This window comes from Sprattus sprattus (genome assembly GCF_963457725.1).
Source record: "Sprattus sprattus genome assembly, chromosome: 2".
NCBI classification, from domain to species: domain Eukaryota; kingdom Metazoa; phylum Chordata; class Actinopteri; order Clupeiformes; family Clupeidae; genus Sprattus; species Sprattus sprattus.
Window position 1 is genome coordinate 12,296,208 of NC_137921.1, and position 21,780 is coordinate 12,317,987.

At 43.4% G+C, this 21,780-nt stretch overlaps 1 protein-coding gene across 1 annotated transcript; it reads left to right on the top strand.

Annotated features, from left to right (window-relative positions):
- Positions 1–624: 624 nt before the first annotated feature.
- b4galnt1a (beta-1,4-N-acetyl-galactosaminyl transferase 1a) lies at positions 625–21,076 on the top strand (the record flags this gene model as incomplete). The annotated part of the gene is made up of 10 exons (XM_080831796.1): positions 625–836; positions 2,955–3,131; positions 5,040–5,146; positions 7,572–7,609; positions 7,708–7,888; positions 18,875–18,967; positions 19,083–19,270; positions 19,373–19,513; positions 20,072–20,309; positions 20,862–21,076. The coding sequence occupies 10 exons, from the start codon at positions 625–627 to the stop codon at positions 21,074–21,076; spliced, it is 1,590 nt and encodes a 529-aa protein (XP_080687922.1).
- Between the last annotated feature and the right edge of the window lie 704 nt (positions 21,077–21,780).

The following is a 21,780-nucleotide window of genomic DNA, read 5'->3' on the forward strand; positions in this document are numbered from 1 at the left end:
GTGTGTGTGTGTGTGTGTGTGTGTGTGTGTGTGTGTGTGTGTGTGTAGCATAACAGTTGTATCACTGTATACCATTTCATGTTACCTGATAACAAATGTTATCCCTTTTGGTCACCGTACACTATGATAGGTCATGGCCTTTCCCTTGCATAAACCAACAAACCTAAGAACAAGGCTGGTCTTGCCCAGACAGAAACAGGCTACCGGTTAGGATTTCAGTTGGTTAGGGCTGTCACCATTAAGCATCAATCAGCATTGGAAGTGACTGGGTCAGCTCATGGCAAAAAAAACGAGCTTGCTAGAATTAAATTGGGAGTTTTCCCCAAAGCTTTCTGATTGGCCTGCTAGTGAATCTACCAGGCCCAACTCTTCTCACCTCAAGTTGAAGGGTTTCAAACTGTAATCCTAGCAAACACTCCTGCCCTAGGCTGTTGAGAATCCAACAGGGAATGCTGAAGATAATTCACCTGTGAAATCATCACGCTGTTTCTCTTCTCTCCTTTCTAGGTGTCCGATCACGGTCCTGGTCCAAAGAGTTAGCCCAGCTCCTCTCCCTTCCTTTCGTTGCCCCCACCCTCCCCCACCCCCAACCCCACCTCCTCCACCCCCAACCCCACCTCCTCCATGTGGTCCCAGAAGAAGAAGGTGTTGATGGCCATGGTCACTCTGGGTCTGGCGGCAGCTCTGATCCGCTCCTGGACCCCTCGGCCCTACAACTCAGTGGACGTGCGGCCGAAGCAGGAGACAAAGATGGAGAAGCTGCTGGAGGACCGACTGCTCCTCTCTGAGCACAATTACGATGACATCCCTTACCGTGTCAAGGAGAGCGTCTTGGGGTGAGTGTGACGGCATGCTGCTGGGGGCCTCAGCATCACCACCGTATCAGACAGTTTGTAGTCGTCGTTTTCGGGCAGCCGTGGCCTACTGGTTAGGGTTTCAGGCTGGAAACCATAGGGTGGCTGGTTCGATCCCTGACCAGTAGGAAAAATGTGGGCGGGGAAAGAGGTAGACCACTGCTCTCCCATGCCCACATCCACAGCTGAAGTGCCCTCAAGCAAGGCACCTAACCCCAATCACTGCTCCCTGGGCACCGCCAAAGGCGGCTCACTGCTCTGGGTTAGTGTGTAACCTCACTTCACTGTGTGTGTGTGTGTGTCACTTCCCTGGATGGGTTAAATGCAGAGGTGGATTTCAGAGTGTGTGTGTCTACACCACTTCTGCCATAGAGTCACTTTTCACTTGCAAATCTAGTCTGGTTACCTAGGGCAACACCAGTGAGGATGGCCTCTGCTGCACAGAGCACACCTTTTAGTTGCAAGCACGCCACAGCCTTCAAAATAGCTGTCATACCAGCTGGACACAGTGGACAGCATACCTCTGTATCTACCAGGGATGTGGGTTTGTATGGCATTAATCAAGTGCCTTGTAACAGCGGGCCCGCGTGTTATTAGCTCTGCAAACGTTCCAAACAAAGGCCCCGCGGACACGGATGATTCCGGCTTGGTGGGTTGGCTAAATTCCGGCGATAAACGAATATCTCTGCCAAGGCATCAAAATCACACAGGCTATCCTGATTACCAATATAACAGTCATTTAAAAGGAATGTAGTTGGGCAGTTCTGAGCTAGGTATGTTTGTAGGATGCCTCTCTTTGTAATAACAGTCTTTTATGGTCACCGTTCGTTAAGGTTTTTCCCACATGAAATAGAACCAGTAAGGGTGGCCTCTGCTGCACAGAGCAAAACATTTGATTGATTGCACGCCACAGCCTTCAAAATAGTTCTCATACCAGCTGGACAGCAGACCTCTGTATCTACGGGAGGTGTGGCTTTGTATGGAATTGATCAAGTGCCTTGTAACAGCGGGTCCACGTGTTAGTAGCTCATTAGCTGTTATTGGTCAGCTTCAACCAAGCCTTTCAGTAATTAACTTGGGCCTGGCTCGGTTCACACAGTACCGCTCGCTTTATCGCTTGGGTAACAGCCTTTATCCCCTTTACATTAGGGGCCAGCATCCTTTCTTCAGGTGTTCAAACAAACGACAGACAGGTAATGTCAGTGGGTAGTACAAAACGCCTTTGTGATGACTTGCGGGTGTGACCTCCCTTCATATATTAGTAGCCAAGCACAATCCCAAAAACACAACCTATACACAATATCACAATATTTAAAAAAAAAAGGTAAAAAAATACTTGATGTGGTAAGAGTGTTATAGGTATGTTTGTAGGATGCCTCTCTTTGTAATAACAGTCTTTTATGGTCACTGTCCGTCTAGGTTTTTTAACCTTCTCGATACCCACATGATATAGTGTGCCCACGTTGTGCCCTTCCAACTTGAAGCGGGAGGCTACCGGGCTGCGTTTGTCTCCACATTGTGCTCGTCTCCACTTCAAGTTGGGAAAAAGTGAATTCATCCAATAATTTAAGTCTCTTCTCAGTAAGAATGGCCCTGTATGGAGAATGAGAGGCCCTTTTCAAAGCTCAAAATGAAAAAATAGGTTAATTGAGCAATACTGTGGAAAATGGTAGTCTACCAGGATGTAGATGAGATGAGATTTGCTATTTAGGGTACCTGGAGCAACAGAGGATCGGATATCTACCCACGCTGGGCTCTCTATCTGAGTAAAACCAGAAAATAACAAACTACACAATCATGTCTTTAGCACTAAAATGTTTCAAAATTGTCTGAGCAACTACATAAATGGCCCCTGCATCAATAGATTGGTATCGAACAAAAGTCCTCTAGCATTATATTGGTCTTGCACAGACAACTTTGCCCCTGTAACTTTTTACCTGACCCTCACAAAATAATTCAAACTTACAAATCATAGCTAACAGTAAGTGCACAATACAGCCGTAGTATACATGCATTGCTTAAATGCTTTGCATTTATGTAATTGCCCTCATATCCTCTTCACTGTTCGGCCTAAACCATGTGTCTTTTTCCCTCATCCAGTCTCCTTGCCCGTAATGGCTGCGTGTGTGAGGGGGAGACGAGGAGCATCAACCTGCCCTACGCCCACCTGCTGTTCCCTCGGGTGTCAGCGCAGAGCCTCCACACAGCCTTCAAGGTGTCGGAGCTGGAGGAGGTGAAGCGGCGCCGGGCCCAGGAGTACCACAGCTTCCAGATGAGGTGAGTAAACGCCTGTGTCCAACCTCAACGTGGGCTTTCAGTGCCATCTCAGTTTTTGTACTGGCTGTATTAACCGGTGTCACTGTAGATGTTCCTCTTTCAGTCATAGAAGAATCACATACCGGTTTACAGCAGTGACTTCGGAATGCTCGTAAGCTCGAGACTATTATGGGAATCTTCAGGAACAGAGCATACAAGTAGAATCAAATCAAGGGCAGCTGGATGTCATAGTTATTATACCATATATGACCTTGCTTCATGATCAGTTAGTTGTAAGTCTGTTTCCTTCTGTGGAGACATACCAGGCTATCTGTCCCACACTGGAACTGGAACATCTTCAGCCTTGTTGAAGGAACATGCTGTGCCTTGTTGAAGGAACATGCTGTGCACTTTGAATACTTTGAATAGTTCCAGTAGTCAGATATAAAAGTAGTCTTTGTTCCACTTCATTCCTCATGTGGTCACTTCCTGAGTGAAACCTGTTGTACATTTACATTTAGCCATTTAGCAGACGCTTTTATCCAAAGCGACTTACAAGGATGTCTTCACATTTTACATTTTACACTGATGGTAGACTGCACATCAGGACCAATTAGGGTTCAGTGTCTTACTCAAGGACACTTAGACAGGGAATCGAACTAGCAACCTTCTGATTACTAAACGACTTCTCTACCTCCTGTACCACTTTCGCCCTTACAGCTGTTTGTTAGGCCTATGCAACTCCTAAATATTTGACACTGAAAGGATTCTGTAAATAGCTGTATACCAACATTCTACGTAAGCCAAGCTATAATTGATTTTTCATTGCTGTCTGACCCAACAGCCAAGAGTCATTAGTGTGGCAAAAAGAAACAGAATCCCTAGGCTGGCTTCATAGGAGCGCTATGTCAGAGGCAGCACTGGTGAAAGCCAACTCTGAGTCCTGTCTGTGATGAGCTTCCTCATAAAAGTGCTCTGGGAATAGTTTAGTTAGACTGAACTTTCAACTCTGACAAATGACAAGGGAAGGATTAGAGATTAATGAATGGAGGCTATTCACTCCTCAACGACTGTGGCCACTGTGGATTACATGTGCAATGTTATGGACATTTTTTACTATTATCTCCTGAAATCTTGAGAGGGATTTGAATGTTATCTCCTGTAATCTTGAGAGGGATTTGAATGTTAACTCATGCAATCTTTAGAAGGATTTGAATGTTAACTCATGCAATGGGATTTGAATGTTAACTCATGCAATCGTGAGAGGGATTTGAATGTTAACTCATGCAATCTTTAGAGGGATTTGAATGTTAACTCATGCAATCTTGAGGATGTACCCTAGGGCTTTGTCTAGCAAAAGGTGTTTTAATTGAAATTGAAATTAAGTTGAAATGTAGATGATGTTTCATGAAATTACTGTAAATGAAAGTGTGGTATATTTGGTCATTGCCGTTTTTTGTCCACCAATAACAACATCCTTAAACTGTACACAGTTATGAATTTATAGAATTTCAAACATAGCCAAAAGCTGTGTCTGTCAACACATACCATATGTGAACTACATTTCGAACCTGGATTATGTATTTCTAGATGCACATCCCCCTCATAATACAACTTCCTCTGGTAAAATGCAGTGCAGACTTGATGTTATTCTTCCAAAGTTGGGAAACTTTTGGAGTGAATGTCTGTAATGCCTGAAAATTGGTTGTCCAATTTATAAGGTACAACTCATTTAGACAAGATGCTTATTAACTTTCTTTTAAAAATGTTGCACCAACAATGTGAGATTTGTGAGCACACGACATATTCACAGGAAAATATTTGTTATTCCGTCCATAATTGTAAGTGCATCAGAAGGTGCAAAAAAAGTTGTAGACCAAAGTGATAGTAGATTTTATGGTATGCTTGTTCTGTCTTTATGCCCTGTAGGTCACAGACTTCAGCAGACCTGCTTATTGTTGCTGAAGCTAATAGCCCCCTGCAATACCCCACTCAGGGTGTAGAAGTCCGACCCCTCAAGACCATCCTGGTACCTGGTAAGGGCGTAGTCCTGAGGAATGTATTGTAACATTTCGTCTGCTTTGACGTAAGTCTGACGAGACAGCTTTTCATGCATCCCACCTTTCATGGAAGTTTGCCATCTGAAAACTGCAGAAAGCCGAGGGCCGACGAAAGGCAATGAGCAGGGAGAATAGATCAGGCCGGCTAAAGTAAATTAGGCATACATCGCTTTGTGTTTGAATTTTTTTTTTAAGTCAGGTCAAGTATTGTCATTTATTTAAGCAATGGTACTTCTGAAAACACTTCTGAACTTGACCTCCACACAAAGTTAAGAGAGGTTTTCTGTGAAAAATGTGTTATCTTGAATATTAACGTTTCTGGCAAAAATAAACAAAAAAGTGTGCTGTATGTCTTATTCTGAGGGACAATTTAAGGAACTATGGTTTGGAAACTAGTTCAAGTGGAAATGGCAGCTGTAGGGTGTGAAGCAGCATCTGTGAAAAACTTTCTTTGGTTTTGCAACTTGTGTGTTAAAAAGGAGGCATGTGCGTGACTTTAAAACAGATACAGTCAGGTCCATAAATATTTGGACATTGACACAATTTTCATCATTTTGGATCTGTACACCACCACAATGGATTTGAAATAAAACAAGATGTGCTTTAAGTGCATTTACATCCAAATCAGATGAACGGTTTAGGAATTACATTTATTACTGCCCCCCTCCCCCCTTTTAAGGGACCAAAAGTAATTTGACATTTGGCTGTTCAGCTTTACCATGGCCAGGTGTGTGTTATTCCCTCGTTATTTCATTTACAAGCAGCAGTTCAAAGGTGTGGTATTTGTGTTTGGAAACGGTTGCTGTCAACTCTCCAATATGATGTCCAAAGAGCTGTCACTATCAGTATAGCAAGCCATCATAAGGCTAACAATTCGATGGCTGACATCCAGTAGAGAATTATTAACAGAAGAATTATTTCCCTGAACACCTTCACAACAGTTGGCCAGATCAAGAACACTCTCCAGGAGGTAGGCGTATCCGTGTCAAAGTCAACAGTAAAGAGAAGACTTCACCAGAGTATACAGAGGGTTCACCACAAGATGTATACCATTGGTGAGCCTCAAAAACAGGAAGACCAGGTTAGAGTTTGCCAAAAAAACATCTAAAAGAGCCTGTACAGTTCTGGAACAACATCCTTTGGACAGATGAGACAAAAATCAAATTGTACCAGAATGATGGGAAGAGAAGAGTATGGAGAAAGGAAGGAACTGCTCATGATCCAAAGCATACCACCTCATCATTGAAGCATGGTGGAGGTAGTGTTATGGCGTGGGCATGTATGGCTGCCAATGGAACTGGTTCCTTTGTATTTATTGATGATGTGACTGCTGACAAAAGCAGCAGGATGAATTCTGAAGTGTTTCGGGCAATATTATCTGCTCATATTCAGCCAAATGCTTCAGAACTCATTGGACGGTGCTTCACAGTGCAGATGGACAATGACCCGAAGCATACTGCGAAAGCAACTAAAGAGTTTCTAAGGCAAAGAAGTGGAATGTTTTGCAATGGCCAAGTCAATCACCTGACCTGAACCCAATTGAGCATGCATTTCACTTGCTGAAGACCAAACTGAAGGGAAAATGCCCCAAGAACAAGCAGGAACTGTAGACAGTTGCAGTAGAGGCCTTGCAGAGCATCACCAGGGACGAAACCCAGCATCTGGTGATGTCTGTGGGTTCCAGACTTTAAGCAGTTTGTCCCCTTAAAAAAGGGGCGGGGGAGGGCACATATAACATTTGTTGTAATTCCTTAACCATTCAGCTGATTTGGATGTAAATACCCTCAAATTGTGTCAATGTCCAAATCTTTATGGACTTGTTTGTATATTCTTGTTTTAAATTTGAGGATTTCATGAAATGTACACGCACACATAAGGAACAAAATGAGCTTCTTTGTATGAATGTACTTATTTACAAAGTTTTGAGAAATGTGCGGGCCATTAGTTCAAAGCAAGAATATGTTTGAAAACAATATACTAAATGTCGAGCCTTGACATGTAAACAATACTAAATTGAGTATTGACAGACGTATGGGGCTACAATCATGCCAAGTTTCATGTTGATCGGTGAAACTATGTATCATAGTATATGATATCATTGACCAAAAATCTTGGAGAAAAAAATATTGACAAACACTATATACAGTAACTGTGCTCCACTGTGTGATATAATGAATTACAAAGTGGGTCTGAACATATTTGATACAAAGAGTGTGTTGGGAAACGTCACTATTTGCCATGTGCAATTAAGGCTTACACTGTCATTTTTCGCATCTAGAAGGTAGCATGCTGTTGCTCTTTTCAAAAGAGACAAAAAATGTATATTGTTCAATATTGATTGGCTGGCTGTGTCTGGAAAGTAACTTCAATAATGTGTGCATGTAATCTGTGTTTTTTGAAGGACTGGCCCTTAAAGAGAAGACCAGAGAACGCTACACAGTAAGTCTGTCAATCTTCCACTGCCATTAATACTCTTTCCCATTACATACATTTGCTGCATGTATTATTTCACTTGTTGACATCTTTTATTTTTGCAGGTGAATTTGACAGCAACGATGGGCACTTTTGATATTGCTGCATTTGTGGATGATGTCACCTTGAAAGGGGAGGGGGAGATGCACATGGCATTGTCCAGCCGATACCTCTCAGCCCTGAACAGGCAGCTGCAGTTTGTCACCTACACAAACACCCTGTTCCACCCGAACACCGCAGACACAGGTGAGTACTGATGCCAGCACACCCCCTTATCGAAATGTTTCAATAGCTGAACACCTCACTTGTGCAAGCTGTTTGAATGGCTTATCACGGTATATTCTGATAGAATTTTCATTCTTTGAATGAAATAGTGAGGTTAGAGTTGGCATGTCATATCGCATCGGTTGTAGATAATGCTGGAGTCACGGAAAAACATAAGATTCTACAATAGAATATACAACAGAAAAGCAGTCTTCACAAAAAGTTTCTAGCCAACAATCTTCTGATGGCTTTGAAGCCATTTTCAGTAGTGAAGAATCCTGGTGCCAATAATGGGTTCTGTGTGTTAAGGAACCATTTAAGGAAACCTTTTAAAGTAAGTGTCGAGTTATCTCTACCATAACATAGCATAACATAACACAGTATAACATAACATAACATGACATACTCTCTGAACATAATTTACACGTAATAGACATATAATAACCTTACTAAATATACAAAATAAATATACAATACAGTATGCTAAACATATAACAACCTATACATATAATACATATAATACTAACATACATATAACATAAAATACACATATAATAAACTATGCTAACATATTAAACCTATACTAACCTACAGACAATTCAGTGAGGGAGTTATAAGTAATGCAATATTCCTGATATAATATAACTGGTAGTGCAAACAGTACATTGGAAGTGACAGTTTATGTAAGTGTAGTGCAAACAGTAATTTGAAAGTGTATGCAAAGTGGCGATAGTGAATCAATGTCCATTTAGCAGCCTGATGGCCCTTCTCCAGTCTGCTTGCACGAGACCGGATGCTATGGTAACGCCTTCCAGAAGGCAGCGGGGTAAAAAGTCTGAAGGCTGGGTGGTAGCAGTCTTTTAGGATCCTGCTAGTTCACCTGAGGCATCGTGTGTGGTAGGTGTCCTGCAGGGCTGGGAGCTCCCTTCCGATGATGAACTCCACAGACCTGACCACACTATGTAGGGCCTTGCAATCCTTGGCTGTGCAGCTACCATACCACACTGCGATGCAACCAGTCAGGATGCTCTCTATTATACATCTGAAGAAGTTGGTGAGGATGACTGAGTCCATGCCAAACTTCTTCAGTCTCCTCAGGAAGAAGAAGCGTTTACGGGCCGCTTCGACTAACTTGTCCGTGTGAGCAGACCAGGTGAGGTCATTGCTGATGTCCACCCCGAGGAACCTGAAGCAGCTGACTTTTTCCACTGCGGAACCGTTGATGTACAGGGGTGTGTGCTCCTCCACCTGCTGTCTACTAAAGTCCGCAATCATCTCCTTTGTCTTGCTGATGTTGAGAGAGAGGTTATTATCCTGACACCATGTAGTCAGGGTAACACCCTCCTCTCTGTAGGCTGACTTGTCATTGTCGGTGATGAGGCCCACAATGGTTGTGTCGTCAGCAAACTTGACAATGAGGTTGCAATTGTGCGTAACTGCACAGTCATGTATGAACAAGGAGAACAGGAGGGGGCTGAGCACACAGCCCTGGGGGGTGCCTGTGTTGGTGATTACTGTGGATGAGGTGCGGTCACCGATTCTCACCACCTGTGGCCTCCTCCGTTGATTCTGGAGGGGATGATGGTATCGAATGGAATGGAAATTAATGGAAATGGAAATGGAAATGGATGGAAATGGAAATGGAAATGAGCCCTAGTGACTATGTTTTGAAGCACACTAATCGGAGCAGTGAGCTGCTTTTGAGCGCCTGGAGGGCAGTGATCGGGGTTAGGTGCCTTGCTCAAGGGCACTTCAGCCGTGGATGTGGGCATGGGAGAGCAGTGGTCTACCACTTCCCCAGCCCACACCCTACGGTTACCGGCCTGAAACCCTAACCAGTAGGCCACGGCTGCCCCGTTGAATGCTGTACTGTAGTCAATAAACAATAAACAGCATCCACTCATTCCCTTTGTCCAGGTGGGAGAGGGTGGTGTGAGTGGTCAGGGCTATGGCATCGTCTGTAGACCTGTTGGACCGGTATGCAAACTGCATAGGGTCAAGGGTGGGAGGCAGCAAGGAGCAGATGAATGATTTGACTAGCCGCTCGAAGCACTTCATGATCACAGAGGTCAGTGCTACCGGGCGATCATTGAAGCAGGTGACCTTGGTGTTCTTGGGCAAAGGGACAATGGTGGTCCTTTTGACGCAGGTGGGTAGTAAAGACAGGCAGAGGGAGAGATTGAAGATGTCGCTGAAGACCCCTGCTAGCTGGTCAGCACAACCGCTGAGGGCCCTACCTGATATGCCATCCAGGCCAGGTGCCTTGCGAGGGTTGATCTTTTTGAAGCAGTGCTTCACCTTGGCTACAGTTAAAGTAGGCACAGCACTGGTAAGGCTTTCAGGTCGTTCCACTGCAGGGGGGCCACTGTTCCTCTCAAAACGAGCGTAAAAGGCATTCATCTCGTCTGGAAGTAGGACAGATGACTGGGTCTCACTGCAACCCCGCCCTTTGTAGTCTGTGATGGCTCTTAATCCACTCCACATGCGCCTGGGGTCAGAGCCATGGTAGCTGGACTCCACCTTAGTTCTGTAAGCCCTCTTTGCGTTTCCCAATGATGCTCTAATTTTTTGTGTGTTGTTATAAATCAGGTGCACCCTGTGCTCTGTAACAGCAGTGTGCTTCCGCAGCTCCCTTAAAGCCTTAACTTAGAATGGCGAGACGTCATGCTTTGTCGAAAAGTTCAACTTTTTCGAGCGGCGGTGCAGACACTAGCCAATCAAATTGCGTTTATGTAAATATTCCAGCGCAGGTGCTAGCCATTCAAATGGCATGTATGCTAATTTCGGAAGAGAGCGAGACCTGAGACTCAAACTCTGTAGATGGTCGTATTTGTACAAAAGTGTAATTTGTTTGCCTTTTTCTTACATTAACATTTACATTTACATTTAGTCATTTAGCAGACGCTTTTGTCCAAAGCGATGTACAAGGGAGAGAACAATCAAGCTAAGAGTAATAGAACCTGTTGTAACAATAAATACTGCTTTTTTTTTCAAAAAATAGAAAACGACATAGAAAGAAAAGGAAAAAGAAGTGCGGGACAGTCACTGCTTAAGTGCAAGTTAAGCCAAGGTGCCAGTTAGGAAGGGAGGTGTTCTCTGAAGAGTTGGGTCTTCAAGAGCTTCTTGAAGGTAGAGAGGGATGCCCCTGCTCTGGTAGTGCTAGGCAGGTCATTCCACCAATGTGGAACTACAACTGAGAATAGTCTGGATTGCCGTGCTTGCACAGGGGGCAGTGCCAGACGACGCTCACTGGATGAACGCAGTGTCCTGGGTGTAACATTTGCCCTTACAAGAGTATTTAGGCAGGTGAGAGCAGAACAGTCATGCACTTTGTAGGCAAGCATAAGTGACTTGAACGTGATGCGAGCTCAATGAGTAGCGGGGTGACATGTGCCCTCTTTGGTTGGTTGAACACCAGACGCGCCGCCACATTCTGGATCATCTGTAGTGGTTTTACCACGCAAGCCGGCAGGCCATTTAGGAGGGCTTTGCAGTAGTCAAGGCGGGAACTCACCAAGGTTTGCACCAGCAGCTGGGTGGCATACTGGGATAGGTACGGCCTGATTTTGCGGATGATGTATAGCGCAAAGCGGCATGACTTGGCGACAGAGGCGATGTGGGCTGTAAAGGTTAGTTGGTCATCAATAATGCCCCGAGGTTTCCTGCTGTTTTGGATTGAGCAAGAGATAAAGAGTCAGTGTTGATATTGAGGTTGTGGTGGATGAACTGTTTGGCTGGGAAGACCATCAGTTCTGTTTTGGCCAGGTTCAGCTGAAGGTGGTGGTTTTTCATCCATGTGGATATATCAGCAAGACAGTCCGAGATCCGTGCCGAAACAGTGTTGTCCTCAGGAGGGAAAGACAGCACCAGTTGAGTGTCATCGGCATAACAGTGGTAGGAAAAACCATGTGAGCGGATGATAGGGCCCAGCGAGGTGGTGTAGATAGCAAAGAGAAGTGGTCCCATTACCGACCCTTGGGGCACCCCAGTGGTGAGGTGGTGAGGTACTGACAGATGACCTTGCCATGATACCTTGAATGAGCGCCCAGTGAGGTACGATTCAAACCAGGAGTGCGCCTTGCCTGAGATGCCCATACTTGACAGTATGGACAGAAGGATGCGGTGGTTGACTGTATCAAACGCAGTTTCTTCCACAAGTGTGGATCAATAACATTACTATTAATGTTGAACAGCAGCATTAAGCGTGACACAACATTAAATGTCTGGACACAATTAAAGATCCTGGTTCATCATTCATTAATACTACTTCCGTGAATATGGATCCTTTCACTGTTCCGGTCAGTTGTCTGGTCTTAACCAATCATTACTTAGAATTACTTCCGGGTATACTGATCACGCTTCCATCAATCGTCTACCTATAGAAACTATCCACAATGTAACAGCTGGCTAGCAAAGTTACTCAACGGTCAGCAATTCCTTTTCTAATAAGTAAAGATGACAAAATATAGGTTAATATATTATCAATATTATATATAAACATAATATGCATTGATGATAACACTGCAAATAATACATTAGAACCACAACCAAGCCACAGCTGGTAAACAATCCAAGGGGAAACACTGAATGAGGAAGCTAGTTAAATATTTGTCATGTCATTATGATTTTTGCCATAATCGTGCTACCCTACTGTTATGTACTGTAGTGAGAAGGGCACTCAGACGTTGCTATTATGTGCTGTGCTATCGGTTGTGCCTTGTGCTCCCTGTCAACCTCATGAGGAGAACGAATCTCCAGCCACATGTGAGATGAGGTGGGATCTTTCCCTCTCATGAATGCATATTTGACTGATGCCAGAACATCTGCTGGTTACAGCAATAGATCTTTCACATACTGGGCCTGGCTCTGCTCTCTCCCTCTAGTAGAGACAGAGGACATCGTGGGCTTGCAGTTGTGGCATCACAGCATTGTTTCAGTGTTCAGCTTTTACAGTAGCTCTGCAACATATGACAAAATGGTCTAAAAATGGCCTTTCCTCTCCACATGAATCATAAGATTGGCCTGCGAACACATGTCGGGCTATGTGCCTGTGAAAGTAAGACCAGTGAAACTGAGGCCATGTTGGAGCCAGCCCTACTTTACATCCTGGTTAACCCTTTGGTTGGGAAAGGAGCCTCTGCTTCCAATACAGAAAGATCAACTCCTGGCAGCCTTGCTGGAAGTCCCACAAAGGTAGGCAGAGAGAGGGAGGGAGAGAGAGAAAAGGGAGAGAGAGAGGCGAGAGAGAGAGAATAGCAGAGCAGAAGAAAAAAACCTTAAGATCACCCCCAAGACACAATGAGTCACAAAGTAAGAGCTGTTATCCAGATGTCAACAGTACAGATATGAACGGAGCAGCCAAAAACATTCTGTTCTTCATTTTCAAGACTTTCAAGAATTTACAGTTTAATTGTTAATTGCATATTTTCCTTAAATAAAACTTCAAGAATATAACAGGAAGGTAACAGGAAGTGCACAAGCCTTCCTCACTTCAGCTCTTGTAAATCTGAGGCTTTTGGTCTCAATGAACTCACAAACAAAATTCAGGCATAGCATAAACAAAGTGAGGTTGCTGTTAGGGTCTGCCTGTGATAATATATACACAATCCCCCAGTGTTTGCCTGGACTCTCTCAGCAGTCATCCATGTGCTATCATGTGCAGACAGGGCTTTGGCCCGGTCAACATTCAGTTTGAGGTGTTTAATTGATTCCCATGTACATTACGTCTAATGACTCGTTGTATGTTTGGGTGAAAGAAGGGATAATGACCACCTTCTCCCCTCCTCTCCTGGTTGACGCTATAGTTTAGGTTTCCATGGTTTCCTCTAACAAATTTCACAGCATAGTTTTGGGTACATGCAATATTTTTCAGAGTGCGTTACTCTGAGTAGAATCTGTTTTAAAGGAGCAGTTTCTCAGGTTCCAGTGGTACCGTACAACAAGGCTGTTTAGTCCTCGTACTTCCTGCCTCCTGAGAACCAATGGGGAGTAAGGTCTGTTCTCTGAATGCTGAATCATAATGTAGCGTAGCAGCATTTTGTTATGCTGACCAAAAAGGTTAGGACAGGATGGCGGTACAGGACAGTTGACCTCAGGGATATTTCCATGTGCAGTATGTCCCAAACATGGCAGTTTCTGCTATTTTTCTTTACAGCATTATAGCATTCCAGTTTACCAGAGATTTTTCCAGCCCCAAATTAATGGAGGAGCAGAGTTATGCAACGTCTCCAGCCCTTTTTTCAGTTTGTATTATTTGTGAGTGGTTGAGGAAACACACAACTCAATTTTCTTTGCTCTTTTACAAACTACAGTACACACAATCCCATTGCCCTCTTACTACTCTGTGAGTCTGCAGTTTTCAAAACAAATCGCATTTACAAAACACCATGTTCTGTAGTATTATGCTATAGGATGTCAGTAACTGGGTTTCCATCCAACTCCATCCTAGAATGGAGTTGGATGGAAAGCAGAATATGAATAGCAGAATATTAGCCTTAAAGAAATGCAAGTTTGTGTCCATGTTCATTCACAGTGCAACTTTAACAGAAACACATAATAAAATCTCAGCAGATGTGATTTGATGCAAATAAACCTGTTTCCTAGCCTGTAGCGAATTCATTTAATATTTCACTTAAGTTATGTTCAGACAGAAGACTTTGTTTCTCAAATCAGATCTTTTAAGGACGACTGTCCTCACTGTTATTTGGAAGTGGTCAGATCGGATTTGTGTCCGACATCACCAACCTATCTGCATGGGTTGCTGTGGTAACGAAGCAGGAGCAGACTTTCAAAATGCAATCAGTCAGTCTGGATATGCTTGAACGCTTGAATGCACATTTAAAGCATTTTTTGTCAGAATTCCCTATTTGAATGGTCAAAACTGGCCTTATTCAGTTTCAAATCCAGTCAAACTGCAAGCAGTTTTGTGAAGACTTTTTCAAAGCCAGCATAACCATAGTGTGACAAAGGACCAGGTCTATTGTGATTGTGCAGTGATCACAGCATATCGCATACAGATGTGTGCACGACTCTATAACCACGGTGGGGTTCATGGACTTGTGGTTCAGTGGAAGATGAACCAGCATTCTTGTAGTTTTTTTTTAAGGGAAATATGCAATAAACGATTTTACTATAACCACGTTGGGGTTCATGGACTTGTGGTTCAGTGGAAGTTTAACCAGCATTCTTGGGAAATATGCAATAAATGATTAAACTGTAAATTCTTGAAAGGCTTGAAAATGAAGAACACATGTTTTCGGCTGCTCCGTTCATATCTGTACTGTTGACATCTGGTTAAGCACTTACTTTGTGACTCATTGCGTCTTGGGGGTGATCTTAAGGTTTTTTTCCTCTGCTCTGCTATTCTCTCTCTCTCTCTCTCTCTCTCCCTCCCTCTTCTCTCTCTTTCCTGGGTATTCATTAGTCATGGCAACGTCAGAACTGCTCCAATACGAGTGTATGAGTGTCTTCAGTTATTTACACTATTGGTTTATCATGAGTCCTTCAGGAGGTCCTGTTGTGCTGTGTATAGTTTGCTTACTGCCCGTGTCACCAGCCCATGCCTCCACAGGAACAGGGAACTGTCCCATTTCACCCCATTTCAGGGTTGATCTGATATTTACAGTATATTGTTTTTCCTATGTTTGAAAAATAACTTCATATGTGTATTGTTTATCGTGTATGTTTATTGTTTGCACCAATGTACCACAAACAATCCTGGTAGGTGTAAACCTACTTGGCAGTAAAAACTTTGTTTTATTGGCATATATATTTGCATGTGTTGCAATTTTATTAGGTGATTACCCTTAAAGTTGCCCTGACAACTGTACGGTTTGATCCCACAGCCGTTCGCAATTCCTAACTTGATTAGGAAAATGTCAATTTTTAATGCGCATAACACAGCTGATGGAAATGCTAAAGGATGGCAGTCATTGTGTTAAAACAATTGCAATTGGGATGTCAGTGACTATATTCAGTTGTTGCTGAACTTTCAACTTTACACAAGCTCAGATAACCTCAAAGAGAAGTTACAAAGCCGTTAGAAAATTCAGACACTGCACAATTTTATAACCATAACTTCCCAGAGGAAGTACCTTCAACTGTCACTGGGACTGGGTGGTTGGCAGTTCTACTGGTTGTTGTAAAGTAGATATACAATACATAATTTGTGTATTAAAGTGACCTGACAATTATGTTGAGTAAGACCGTGAATGATTATCTTTCCAAGTGTATTATGTACAGGACTTGAGTAGAGGCCATATCTCTTGGTCAGAGACCATGCACAGTTTGTAATGTATCTATAAGTTTCAAGTTTATTATTATTAGCATGTGCTCATAAAAAAAAGCATTTATCAGTAATGAAATGTCTTATGCTCAAGTGTCTGCTCAACTTAAAAGAATAAATTAAGTACTAGAATTAAAAGGCTAAAAGAAAGTAAGAATGACAGGATAAAGAAGATATAAATTAAAGTGGCAAGTGCAAGTTTAGGTCAGTTTAGCATCCTGATGGCATGAGGGTAGAAACTGTCTCTGAATCTGCTGGTATGGGTCCGTATGCTTACGTACCGTCTGCCAGATGGCAGGACGGTAAAGAGACTGTGGCTGGGTTGGTCGGGGTCGGAAAGAATCCTCTTGGCCTTTCTCTTGCAGCGCTGGTTGTAGAGGTCCTGTATGGATGGTAGCTCAGTCCCTGTAATGTGCTGATCTGATCTGACCACCCTCTGCATAGTTTTCGGATCACGGGCAGTGCTGTTCCCAAACCATGTCACATAGTTAAGTATCATTATCTATTACTACTTTTTTCACTTGTTTATTTTTTATTGAAAGTACACAGCTGAATCAGCATTATTAACGGGACACCAAGCGTTTAAAATCAGTACTTCATTCCTAATTCTGTTAATGTGCTGATCTGATCTGACCACCCTCTGCAAAGTTTTCCGATCGAAGCAGTGCTGTTCCCATACCATGACACATGTTACACCTTTAAGTTAAGTATCATTATCTATAACTACCTTTTTCATTTGTTCATTTTTTATTGAAAGTACACAACTGTATCAGCCTTATTTACGGGACACCCAGCTACACGCAAGATGAGCTCAACATTGAACTTAAACTAAAGTAGATCAGCTAATGTTTACATTTGCAGTATTTCTGTTGTTTGCCATTGATAAACCAGATGTATTTTTTAAACTCAGTCAGTGTCAGCTAAATGGGAGGGCCTACATTAGCCAAAGCTAAGCCTGTTATCCCGAAAACAAGCCCACTCCCCTGAAAATAGGCTGCACACTGAAGTTGGAGTTACTACTTTCCAGGCCCCGATAATTCTAACACATTGCTCAATTTAACAGATAACATATGAATAAGTGTACATCTATTTCGGAATAGGAGCCTACTGTTCTTCTTCGTTGCAGCCTGATGGATCTCAGTTATGAAGTGCCCTCACCAGTGCCAAGTGAAGCCAGTGAGGGCTGGTCAGGTGCCGCTGATACGAGAGGCAGAGGGTGGAGAGAAGGAGCTAGAGAGAGGTGGAAGAGGAGAAGAGTGCCGGTTCTAGTGGTACAACAGGCAAAGGATTAAGTGGAAGAGCAACATAGAGAAGAGAAGTGCAGGTCCTGCATACCTGTCAAGTTAACACGCCTTGAATCCGTGTGGTCAGTGACGAATGAGCAAACTCGGCATCTGTCTTACAATCTTTAGCTGTCTCCATCTTTCAAATGCATCTCCAATATTCACCCTCATTGTACTACATGCCTGGTCAATCATGCAGCTTTTTAGAAGAATGTTTTGGTCGGATAGAATCAAACACTATCTCTGTTGGTAGAGTTGGTTTGCTTACTTCCATGAGTTTAATAGCAACTAAACTACATTTGTGTCGGCCTATGACGGGGCATTTCAATTCGCTCCAGGTCATAAATAATTGAAATCTTGTATGATCTTGCTGTTTCATCATTTTTCTAGTCTCCCGGAAAGGTTCCAAATATATCACGTTATCAGTGACTTGATTTGAACATGTCAGCAGCTGTTCCCAGAACACAATTCTAGAAGAGTCTTTTGTCTCTTTGAGAAGGTCAAACAGATGGAGATAATAAGCAGGAAGTGTCTCAAAGTGCCCTCCACTAAAAGGAACCCAGCATGCTGCATTAAATTTGCATGAGAGGAGGCAATAGTTCCTTTCGTGACATCCCAAGCCTACTTAGCATAATCTGCACTTTAAATAGTAATGTATGTACATCTGTCTAAGTGCTTCATAAGCCATTTTAAAATATCAGCGGTTACTCTTCTTGATGATATTAGTAACACTGTTTTGCAAGCTTACGTGTAAGCCTAAATGTGTGCTTTTCTCTTTAAAAATAATTGTTCAACGACTTAATTTTATTATTTAAATGTGATTAGTAAGTATTTGTCTACCACAAGCCACATAAATCCCTGAGTGGAGGTTGGTCAGTAAAAGAAGGCAGACGTCTTTGTAATTTGATCCTGATGCGTTTCTGCAAATGTACCCTTATTTGGAGGAAATATTGTCATGGTGTGTTGTCATGGTGTCTTAAGCTGCAAGATAATGATACTGAACTGAAACTGTTCCATTGGAGCGCATGACCAAAACTCTGTGCTCTCTTCCCAAAACGATTTTGAAGACAAAGACTGCATTTGTTGAGCGCTCGTGACCAACTGGACCCGTCTGGGTCTGTCAGTCTATGCTCTTAACATAACTCTTGAAGTAGTGTACTTTTTTTTTTACCCCCGAAGTATCTGTGTGTTCAGGTACAATGTAACTTTCTGTGGTTGAGGACAAAATGTGAAAATAGCTTGAAACATTTTCATTCATTGAGTTTTGTGGGTCTGTTGAGAAACCTACAGTATATCAGGACTGTGCTCTATCTGTGGTTTAATAAGGTGAATCACAGGCGTCAAACTAACGGAATCTCAGTCAACTCAAATCGTACACTCTTTTTCTTTTTTGTATTCCAGTGCAGTTTGTGACTGATGGACACCAATCTTTCTTCACTGTTAAAGTCCGTCACGGTGTCACCCCTAAGCTCTATAACCCAGGACCCAAAGAAGGTATGAGAACATGTCTTTGGAGTCCTGTCATTGCAGACAGTCATATTCTAAATGCGTTCCAATGGCAAGCACCTGCTCACATGAATTTAATCCATTTAATCTCTCCATTTTACAGAATACAACGTGAGTGCCCTTGTCACCATAGCGACAAAGACGTTTTTGCGTTATGACAAACTCCAGGATTTGATTGACAGCATACGCCAGTTCTACCCGACTATCACCATTGTGATTGCCGATGACAACGAGCATCCTAAGCCAGTGATCGGTCCTTACATTGAGCATTACATCATGCCGTTTGGAAAGGTCAGTAGAGTTCACACATTTAAGTTAGTGATCTAGAACACAAAGATGTTTCCCAATGATGCACTGACTAATGCAATCTTCTGTTCTTATCTTCATTTGCAGGGGTGGTTTGCAGGGCGTAACTTGGCAGTGTCCCAGGTCACCACCAAGTATGTGCTGTGGGTGGATGATGACTTCATCTTCACTGCGAACACAAAGCTTGAGAAGCTGGTGGATGTTCTAGAGAGCACCACCGTTGACCTGGTACGTCTACTATTGCCCTACGCGCCTGGCCTACACGATGGCTGTTTGGATAATGTCAAATAGGATGGTGATTCATCAACTGAGATAGCCTACACCCACCTCCCTTTTCACCCTCGCTTCAAGTTCAGCCACTTTTGTTTACAATATTTGCTTCTGTGACTATGGGGTTGAAAAAATCTGTTATAATCTGTGCTCACATTCACTTCTCCAATTGGGTTGAATAGACACAGGACCTCGTCTCGGTTCCTGAACAGACTCTGGCCCAACCCAGGGCATGATGCAGGCAATTTTGTGTACGTGAGAAAGGACATCTAATTAAGGGTCCTTGAGTGAAAACAGTGGGAGAACCTGTAGGAAGTGAATCAGCACCAAAGTCATTGCAGACTGCATAAAAACACATTCAACATGAAAGTCTCCTTATGAATGTCCATCTGTATGTAATTACAGTGACCTGTGATCTGATGCAGTGGCCTCCAGTGGGAATTCCCCCAGCACACAGACACAAGTACAGTAGAGCATTCATTACCCATCGTCCCTCTCTCCACCCCCTTCTCTAAGGTCGGCGGTGCAGTGAGGGAAGTGACGGGCTACACGGCCTCCTACCGGCAGACCTTCTCCCTGGAGCAAGGCGGAGAGGAGGGGGACTGTCTGCACATACGCCGGGGCTTCCACCACGTCATCAAGGGTTTCCCCAACTGTGTGGTGGCAGACGGGGTGGTCAACTTCTTCCTGGCACGCACAGACAAGGTCCAGCAGGTGGGCTTCGACCCTCGACTGGCTCGAGTAGCTCATTTGGGTGAGTCAGCGGATGTCCTTCTGTAACTCCAAATCTGCCTGTGGCTGTAGCTGTTTGTTGGCCCATTGTTGCTCGGGCAACTCCACATCTAACTAGAAGTGCAAAACTATACTATAGTATAGTATGGTATAGTATAATATAGTATACTATACTGTATAGTATAGTAACCATATTATTATTTAGAAAATAGGTGCAGGTGTAGGTAAGTAAAGCACAGTTGATGCTTTATTTTACAACATGAACACTAATGGATAGTGGAGAGTGCCAATATACAAATATTACATTATATATATGATATGGTAGATTCATATACAGAAGAGATGTGAACAGAGGTGTGGAGTATGTATGGTATGTATGGTATGAAGATCATGTGTACATTTGGTTATATGTACAGTAACATTATCAGTGTGGGTGGTTTGGCCTGTGCAAAATATACTGTATGTAATGCAAATGACATTGTAGTTATACTACTGATAATTTGTTAGTTATGAAACAAGATGTGGTTCTATTTGTAAAATTTGTAATTGCCTTCACGGCTCCTGTCTCCTTCAGAATTTTTCATCGATGGCCTTGGGGTTCTCCACGTGGCCTCTTGCGATGACGTCGTCGTCAACCACGCATCAAAGATCAAACTCCCGTGGGGGCAGTCCGAGATAGACAAGGCATACTACAAGTTCCGCTACCCACCGTCCTCTTCGGACGCTGCCCAGACAAGGAGCAGCCTGTTCTATTTCAAGAACCGGTTCCAGTGTCTCACCCACAACTGACCTCCTCTGCCCCCTGTTCTGTTGCTCCGCCCCCACCCCCTCTCTGCCGTGAGCCTGCCCACACCCACCCTGTGCCTGAGTTGCCAAAGACGTTCATCACAGTATGTCCTGGGGGGTGGGATTGGGTGGGATTGGTGACTAAGCAATGGGGAATTTTAAAAGGGAAATAAATACCATTCTGGTGTTCTAGGAGTCAACTGACAATCTGCAGCCATGTTGTATTAGTCATTGAAGGCCCGCGTCTTGACCTTAGTGAAGGTCTCAATAACTTGAGAGACAGTGGAGACATTAGAGGAGACATTTGACATTTGACATGCCTATGTCCCTGGGCATAACACGACCCCTCACTTTAATGGGATTACAGCTTTTTCCGTGGTGCGTCCTTGGACAGCTGGGCAGTCCAGGGAGACACCATACCCATCAGGCCCCCGTGACCTGGAGAGAACATCACATCACACTCCCGTCCACGCCATCACACCTGTGTCCATCAGCCACTGACAGTGGCCTGGCCACCAAAGCTTCAGTCACTGTATTTATGTAATTGCTCCGTATTTGACGATGTACATAACCTTGTACAACCGATGTACATAACCCCTCCTAAAAATAAGCCCCCCCCCCCCACCACCACCCTAATTTATTGCTTGTAGTGATCCTGATTGATTGACTCATTGGTTAGTTGACTGATTGAAGGACTGATTGATGTT